Source organism: Xenopus laevis, chromosome 3S, assembly GCF_017654675.1.
Source record: "Xenopus laevis strain J_2021 chromosome 3S, Xenopus_laevis_v10.1, whole genome shotgun sequence".
Taxonomy (NCBI): Eukaryota; Metazoa; Chordata; class Amphibia; order Anura; family Pipidae; genus Xenopus; species Xenopus laevis.
In genome coordinates this window covers 130819985-130828736 of record NC_054376.1, presented here as the reverse complement: position 1 = coordinate 130828736, position 8752 = coordinate 130819985, and the positions used below count along the sequence as shown (strand labels likewise).

Sequence of the window (8752 nt, the reverse complement as noted above, 5' to 3'; positions counted from 1 at the left end):
GGTCTGCTGCAGTGTGATTGGACGATTATGACAGCTTAGCGATTGCTATACCACCAAAGTATGGGGATCTGGATGCCCATTGGACACACATAAGTGATCCCTTCTATTCCAAGGCTTCATTTTTCTATCATATAGCCTGAACTATTCTGGGCAACAAATGTTTAACCCCACACCGGCTCCGCCCTCACATACCGTTATACATTATACCACCTATTAATTTCACTGGATCAATCATCTCTTCCGCCACTAAACTGAGTACTCTATTGTGATTTATACTACGGATGCCATAATGTATCGTTTGTTACAAGTGAAACAATTGGAGGCCTCCATTAACAGCGTGCGCGCAGCCTCTCTCACTGCATTGTATCTATTAGTAACTAAATAGGGTTCATGGGATTCTCACCCCCAAGCAGCGCTGCTTATTTTAAATGGTTTTAGTAATTTTGGCAGGTGATAATAAATATTGCTTTTTAATATTACATGTATGGCCTTGGATATCTGGTATTGTTCATTCGCATTTAGAGGCTAAGTCCCATATTGGTGTGGGGAAATATGTCTACGTAAAGTACATGTGGACACCTCTCTAATACAGGCGATTAATTAGCCATTATCGATTGCATGCACCTTGCTTGGGTTAAATGGGTACTTAAGACTGTAGGGCAGTTGGGCAGTAAGACTGTAGGGCAGTTGGGCAGTTAGACTGTGGGGCACTTTGGATGTGGGGCAGTTGGGCAGTAAGACTGTGGACACATTGGATGTGGGGCAGTTGGGTAGTTTTGAGTATGTTAAAGATTGAGGCCATAGGGCACTTTTCATTGCACTGAATGTTCTACATTATTTCCCTGGATTTCAGTTTTTTACCCTATTTCTGTGTTTCCGCAGGGGATGATGATGAATATGTGAATCCTCAGGGATTGGTGCGCTACATTGGGGAACATGGCTCCTCCCCCCACGTGCTCCATGGGTCCCTCCAGCGCCACTCACTGGTAATGCGCCGCCATATTAAATATAAGGTGTCACATGCCTTGTTCCCCAATCCCAAATACCCCTTCTTCCTTTCTGGGGGGGGATTTCTGATCCCTGGGGGTGCAGTGGGGCCCCTCTATGTGGCGTCTCAGACTCTGCCTGTGTTCCCATTGGATGATGTGTATTTAGGGTTCCTGGCACTGGCTGCTAATCTCACCTTCCGCCATGAACCCCGATTTCATGTATTTGGATTGAAGTACAACGTTTGCCAGTTTCAGGGAGCCCTGGTGGTGCACAGGGTGTGGCCCGAGACCCTGGTGAGATTGGGAAGAGGTGCAACGTGGCACATGCACGGAGACCCGGTGACAGCAAGGGGTCGGCGACTATTTCAACTGAACTTACCAGCACTTTATATGGACCAGTGCATCACAAGCTGCACATGCGCCAGATTCACCTTACACTAGGGTTCCAGGGTGCACCCCAAATACCAATGTGATGCAAAATAAACCTGTGAGCTCAATATTGGGGTTCAAGCAGCGACTGCACCCACAATAACTATTTGTTGCTGTAGATCACATGTCTGTGAGGGGGCGGGCAGTGATATAAATGGGAGGGGCAATGATATTACAAGGCGGAGTTATGATTTTAATGGGGGATTTTGTGAGTGTGGAAGTGGAAAGGGGCAGATTAAACCCCCAAACCTCCTTGTGTCCCACCTATAAAAAACTTAGGGCAGGGTGAGAAACTGTCACATAAACACGAGTCTGGCGGAACAAATAGTCTCTATATTGTCTATAATGCTTGCACACTTATAGGCCCACCGGGAGTCAGACTTTTTTGCACTGTCTGTTCTGACTACAGCGGCTGCAGAGGAATCATTATTAGGTGCCTCCGCCCTCACCAGCTCTACTGACCTCCCCATCCCCCTCATCCTCTTCTCCAACCACATCCTGAGCCGCTGCTCTGGCACCTAAACACCCAGCGCTACAATGTGCAGGAGTCGCTTTCTGACTGGAGGCTGTGACACCAGCATTTAGCACATACATATTTATAACTGGGCACAATTAGGGCGCCGCTGGGCAGGGAGTAGTGGGGTTCAGCCAAGAAACTCCCCGGATGATCATATAAAGGGCCTATAAAATCCTATTTGTACTTTTTATTTGTGTCAGTCCTTCTGGCTGTGCCCAGAGCATAATTAAAGGTTTCTTCTCTACGTGCCATTAAAGGGGTTCTTCACCTTTAAATTAACTGTTTGTATGATGTAGAGAGGGATATTCTGAGACCATTTGCAATTGCTTTTCATTTTTTATTATTTGTAGCTTTTGAGTTATTTAGATTTTTATTCAGCAGCTCTCCAGTTTGCACTTTCAGCAGTCTGGTTGCTAGGGTCCGAATTCCCCTAGCAACCATGCATTGATTTGAATAAGAGACTGGAATATAAATAGGAGAGGCCTGAATAGAAAGATGAGGAATACAAAGTAGCAATAACAATACATTTGTAGCCTTACAGAGTATTTGTTTTTAAGATGGAGTCAGTGACCCCCATTTGGAAGCTGGAAAGAGTCAGAAGAAGAAGAAGGCAAATAATTTAAAAACAAGAAAATGAGAAACATATGAAGACCAATTGAAAGGTTGATTAGAACTATCCATTCTATAAGATGCTTAAAGTTAAAGGGATCCTGTCATCGGAAAACATGTTTTTTTCAAAACACATCAGTTAATAGTGCTGCTCCAGCAGAATTCTGCACTGAAATCCATTTCTCAAAAGAGCAAACAGATTTTTTTATATTTAATTGTGAAATCTGACATGGGGCTAGACATATTGTCAATTTCCCAGCTGCCCCAAGTCATGTGACTTGTGCCTGCACTTTAGGAGAGAAATGCTTTCTGGCAGGCTGCTGTTTTTCCTTCTCAATGTAACTGAATGTGTCTCAGTGGGACCTGGATTTTACTATTGAGTGCTTAGATCTACCAGGCAGCTGTTATCTTGTGTCAGGGAGCTGCTATCTGGTTACCTTCCCATTGTTCTGTTGTTTGGCTGCTGGGGGGGGGGAAAGGGAGGGGGGTGATATCACTCCAACTTGCAGTACAGCAGTAAAGAGTGATTGAAGTTTATCAGAGCACAAGTCACATGACTGGGGGCAGCTGGGAAACTGACAATATGTCTAGCCCCATGTCAGATTTCAAAATTGAATATAAAAAAATCTGTTTGCTCTTTTGAGAAATGGATTTCAGTGCAGAATTCTGCTGGAGCAGCACTATTAACTGATTCATTTTGGAAAAAACATTTTTTTCCCATGACAGTATCCCTTTAACCTAAAGTTAAAGAACCTTTAATAGATTTCAGCAGTTAAATTGTGACATTAATTTCCCACCCTCCTATTTGTTCTGTGGCTTTTTTTGTGTAATCGAGCCCCAACACTCCTGCCCCCCCCCCCGGATATTGTGGCCACAACATTTCCATATTCCACTGACTGATACAGTCACTCGCTCACTCACTCGCTCACTCACACTCATCTCTCCAGTACAGGTAAGTCACACTGCTCATTTAACTCTCTCTCCTCAAATGGTTAACCCCAACATTTCCTATTGCTTTGTCTCTATATACTGTCCCCCAAGTCTCACCTCACCCCCGAGTGACTTGCTCCCCTGTATCTGTCTCTATATACTGTCCCCCAAGTCTCACCTCACCCCGAGTGACTTGCTCCCCTGTAACTGTCTCTATATACTGTCCCCCCAAGTCTCACCTCACCCGAGTGACTTGCTCCCCTGTAACTGTCTCTATATACTGTCCCCCAAGTCTCACCTCACCCCGAGTGACGTGCTCCCCTGTAACTGTCTCTATATACTGTCCCCCAAGTCTCACCTCACCCCGAGTGACTTGCTCCCCTGTAACTGTCCTAATATTACTGTCCCCCAAGTCTCACCTCACCCCGAGTGACTTGCTCCCCTGTAACTGTCTCTATATACTGTCCCCCAAGTCTCACCTCACCCCGAGTGACTTGCTCCCCTGTATCTGTCTCTATATACTGTCCCCCAAGTCTCACCTCACCCCGAGTGACTTGCTCCCCTGTAACTGTCTCTATATACTGTCCCCCCAAGTCTCACCTCACCCCGAGTGACTTGCTCCCCTGTATCTGTCTCTATATACTGTCCCCCAAGTCTCACCTCACCCCGAGTGACTTGCTCCCCTGTAACTGTCTCTATATACTGTCCCCCAAGTCTCACCTCACCCCCGAGTGACTTGCTCCCCTGTAACTGTCTCTATATACTGTCCCCCAAGTCTCACCTCACCCCGAGTGACTTGCTCCCCTGTAACTGTCTATACTGTGAATGTTGTGAACCTTCTCAATTCGGTGGAACGTTAGACCTATTTTTCTACTTTGAATAAAAGTTAAAGTTTTTAGAAGGTTTAATATTTTCCTGTTCATTAAATATGTAGTAAATAAACCAATGGTTAATGATTAGACTGAATAAATAATGAAAACATCTGAAATTCCTCAAATTTGTTCTCTATTTCTCATTTTCTGTGTGTTAAATAATGAAATGAATCTGCATTGTACCAACACTTTAACATTTGCTGCTACTGACTTTGCCATGAACTTTAATGAATGTTTTCTTTATTTTGCCTTCCATAAATATTGTACATTCGAGATTGTGAGAGGATCATTTGAATTCAGGGATTTTAGCATGAAAAATGGGAATTGTGGGAAAAATTCAAATTTGAATGTTGATAAGTCATTTAGTGTAGAACTTGCATTTATATTATTTTTGCCAAAGTGCATAACCTGCATTTATCAACGTTGAACCTCATTTTCCAGTTTACTGCCCAGTTTTCCAGTTTAGACAAATCACTGTGCAAAGTGGCAGCATCCTGCATGGAACCTATAGTTCTGCACAATTTAGTCTCATCTGCACAAATAGAAACAGTACTGTTCAATGGCCACCTCCAGGTCATTAATAAACAAGTTGAAAAGGCAAGGGACCTAGTACAGAGCCCTGCGGTACTCCACTAACAACACTGGTCCAATTAGAAAATGTTCCATTTACCACCACTCTTTGTAGTCTATCTTTTAGCCAGTTCTCTATCCAGGTACAAATACTATGTTCCAGGCCAACATTCCTTCATTTAACCAGTAAAATTCTGTGTGGCACTGTATTAAATGCTATACTCCAAGTAGATGCCATCCTCTGCCATCCCAGAGTCTAGGTTTCTGCTCACCTCCTTATTGGAGTCAATTCAATTAATATAGCAAGATCTAGAACACAATGCTGGAACAGACTCTTAATTTTGTAGTTTGCAAACAATTCAAGTATCTTATCCCTTATTACCCTTTCCAAAAGCTTTCTGACCACTGACGTCAGACTAACTGCCCTATAGTTTTGAGGCTGAGAACGGGATCAGTTTTTGAATAGAGGCACCACATTAGCAATTCTCCAGTCTCTTTGCACCATGCCAGACCTCAATGAAGTAAAGAGGTTTGGCTATGACAGAGCTAAGCTCGCTAAGTACCCTGGGATGAATACCATCCGGCCCGGACTTTTGTTAATCTTAACATGTTCTAGTCTCTCTTGAATTTCCTCATGTGTGAACCATGCATCATTAGTTCTATTACTGGAATTGGGACTATTAAGAAGAAAACCTTCATAAACTGGTTCCTCATTTGTGAAGACAGATGGAAAATAACAGTTCAGAATATCTGCTTTTTCTCTGTTCTCATCAACCAGCTGACCCCCTTCCTGTTTCATTTTTTTACTATTTACATATTTAAAAAAATATTTTTTATTCTTTTTCTCTGTTCATGGTACCTCCCACATTATAGTCTCTCTTTGCAGGTTCTCCCATTGCTGCACATGGACTGGGGGTGGGAATAAAACCTACCTCTGCGTGGGGCAATTTATCTTTTTGCTCATGCTTTGCTGTTATTATTTGAACCACCATAATGTCTGTATTTACCCCCCGCAGGGTAACAGTCAGCAGCCATGGCCATGGCAACGCAGCAGGTGACTATTGTCCAAGGGACACAGTGGAAGACTGGCGTCTGCTCTTGTTTTGATGATATGGAAATCTGTAAGTGCCAAGATAAGCCCCTCCCACTGCTGCTCCTTCCCCTGCAGGAAATCCACCCTCACCCCAACTATGTCCATAATGCACTGCAGCCTCTCTTGTCTGAAATCAATAGGCCAATTGTTTTATAAAAGATGTTTGTGTGTTTGTGTGTCTCATACGTGTTCCCCACACGCTGAGCAGCTGATCCCTCCCAGCAAATCTCCTTAACACCCCAACTCATGTCCACACCCCCATTAATTTCCCATGTTCCGCACTGTCAGTCTTCCCATTTCAGCACAATATAAATAAAGGATAATAATAATAATCACAGGAACTTTCCCCTCCCCCAGGCTGTTGTGCTTTCTGGTGTTTCCCATGTTTCCAGTGCAAGACGGTCAGGGATTTTGGGGAGTGTCTGTGTCTCCCCCTGTTAGAATATCACTTGCCCGGCTGTCAGGTGTCAACTGCCATGAGAGCGGCTGTGAGAGAGCGGAACGGCATCCAGGTGAGTCCCAACACCTTCTACATCTCCTCCCCGCACTCCTTCTACAGTATCCCCTCCCCCATAGCAGATATAGAGGCGGGGCCTAATACTTTCCTAATGGACATATGTACCCAATAGGACTCACTTATACAGACAGGGAAGTGAGAGAAAGGTGGAAGTGAGAGGAATATAGAGAGAGAAGTGAAAGGAACATGGAGAGGGAAGTAAGAGGAAAACAGAGAGGGAAGTGAGAGGAACAACGAGAGGGACGTAAAAGGATATAGAAAGGGAAGTGAGAAGAATACAGAGAGGGAAGTGGAATGCAGAGAGGGAAGTAAGAGGAAAACAGAGAGGGAAGTGGAATGCAGAGAGGGAAGTGAGTGGAATACAGAGGGACGTGAGGGGAAAACAGATGGAAGTGAATGGAATATAGAGAGGAAAGTGAGGGGAATACAGTGAGAGAAAGTGGGAAGTGAGAGGAATACAGAGAGGGAAGTAAGAGGAAAATAGAGAGGGAAGAGGAAAAGAGAGGGAAGAGGAAAACAGAGAGGGGAGTAAGTGGAATACAGAGAGGGAAGTGGAATATAGAGGGAAGTGGAATACAGAGGGACGTGAGGGGAAAACAGATGGAAGTGAATGGAATATAGAGAGGAAAGTGAGGGGAATACAGTGAGAGAAAGTGGGAAGTGAGAGGAATACAGAGAGGGAAGTAAGAGGAAAATAGAGAGGGAAGAGGAAAACAGAGTGGGGAGTAAGTGGAATACAGAAAGCGAAGTGGAATATAGAGGGAAGTAAGAGGAATACAGAAATGGAAGTGGAATAGAGAGAGGGAAGTGGAATATAGAGGGAAGTGAGGGGAAACAGATAGGGAAGCGAATGGAATATAGAGAGGAAAGTAAGAGGAATACAGAGAGGGAAGTAAGAGGAATACAGAGAGGGAAGTGGAATAGAGAGAGGGAAGTGGAATACAGAGAGGGAAGTGGAATACAGAGAGGGAAGTGGAATACAGAGAGGGAAGTGAGTGGAATACAGAGGGAAGTGAGGGGAAAACAGATAGGGAAGTGAATGGAATATAGAAAGGGAAGTAAGAGGAATACAGAGAGGGAAGTAAGAGGAAAAAAGAGAGGGAAGAGGAAAACAGAGAGGGAAGAGGAAAAGAGAGTGGGGAGTAAGTGGAATACAGAGAGGGAAGTGGAATACAGAGAGGGAAGTAAGAGGAATACAGAAATGTAAGTGGAATAGAGAGAGAGGGAAGTGGAATATAGAGGGAAGTGAGGGGAAAACAGATAGGGAAGTGAATGGAATATAGAGAGGAAAGTAAGAGGAATACAGAGAGGGAAGTGAGGGGAAAACAGAGAGGGAAGTGGATTACAGAGAGAGAGAGAAGTAAGAGGAAAACAGAGAGGGAAGTAAGAGGAATACGGAGAGGGAAGTGACTAAAATACAGAGAGGGAAGTTAGGCTGAAGTGACAGTCAGAGCTTCCTATGGGGAACTTATTGTTGAGGGTCAGTGGAACATCCCATATACAAAGTCGTTTCTAACTGTATGTGCATTATATGTGCATTATATAAAGGCCAGGGAGTAAGAAAGATCTGATCAGCATGTAAATGTTTTGGGGCCCACTGACACTTGGGGGGCAGTAGTGAACACAGGGAGAGACGACTTCATTGCACTTACAAATGATTTCCTTGTTCTCTGGCTCCCCCTACAGGGCTCCATTTGTAACGACTGTTGCACCCTGTGCTGTTGTTACACTTGTACCTGGTGCCAAATGGCTCGTGAGATCAAGCACCGCAGGAACCCCATGAGTATGGTCACTGTACAGACTACTACTGTGCAACCCCAACATTACCCCTACCGCTAATAACACCCACAGCTACACATCGGCTGCCCCTGCTGATATACAACTGCCCCGCACCTCTCCCTATTGCTGAATGTTTCCCCGGCAGCAGCAGTTACTGCCCCTGGAGACCCCCTAGCTGAGCAATAAAGTGTTTCATTGGCTCATTCTATACCGTGTGGTTTTATTGGCTGCTGCTCACATTACCCACAATCCCCAGCGCAACACTAGAGGCTGAATTGTCCTGGACATGATCATGTGACACAAGAGGGTCCAGTCCTACCCCCCGAGGGGCAACTTATCAATCAGACTGGGGCAACAATTGTACAAATGGCTTGTTCTGCCCAGTGATAAGACTCCCATCTGCTTTGTAACTAAATCCACCGGGGGGGGTTGTTTGTGTTGCACCGA

At 44.6% G+C, this 8752-nt stretch overlaps 1 protein-coding gene across 1 annotated transcript; it reads left to right on the top strand.

Moving 5' to 3' along the window:
* The first annotated feature begins 3237 nt into the window (after window positions 1-3237).
* LOC108703567 (placenta-specific gene 8 protein) lies at window positions 3238-8513 on the top strand. Its single transcript, XM_018239764.2, has 4 exons — window positions 3238-3496; window positions 5933-6037; window positions 6367-6521; window positions 8213-8513. Exons 2-4 carry the CDS (start codon window positions 5950-5952, stop codon window positions 8363-8365), a joined length of 396 nt encoding a protein of 131 aa, XP_018095253.1. The 5' UTR covers window positions 3238-3496; window positions 5933-5949; the 3' UTR covers window positions 8366-8513.
* The last annotated feature ends 239 nt before the right edge of the window (window positions 8514-8752 follow it).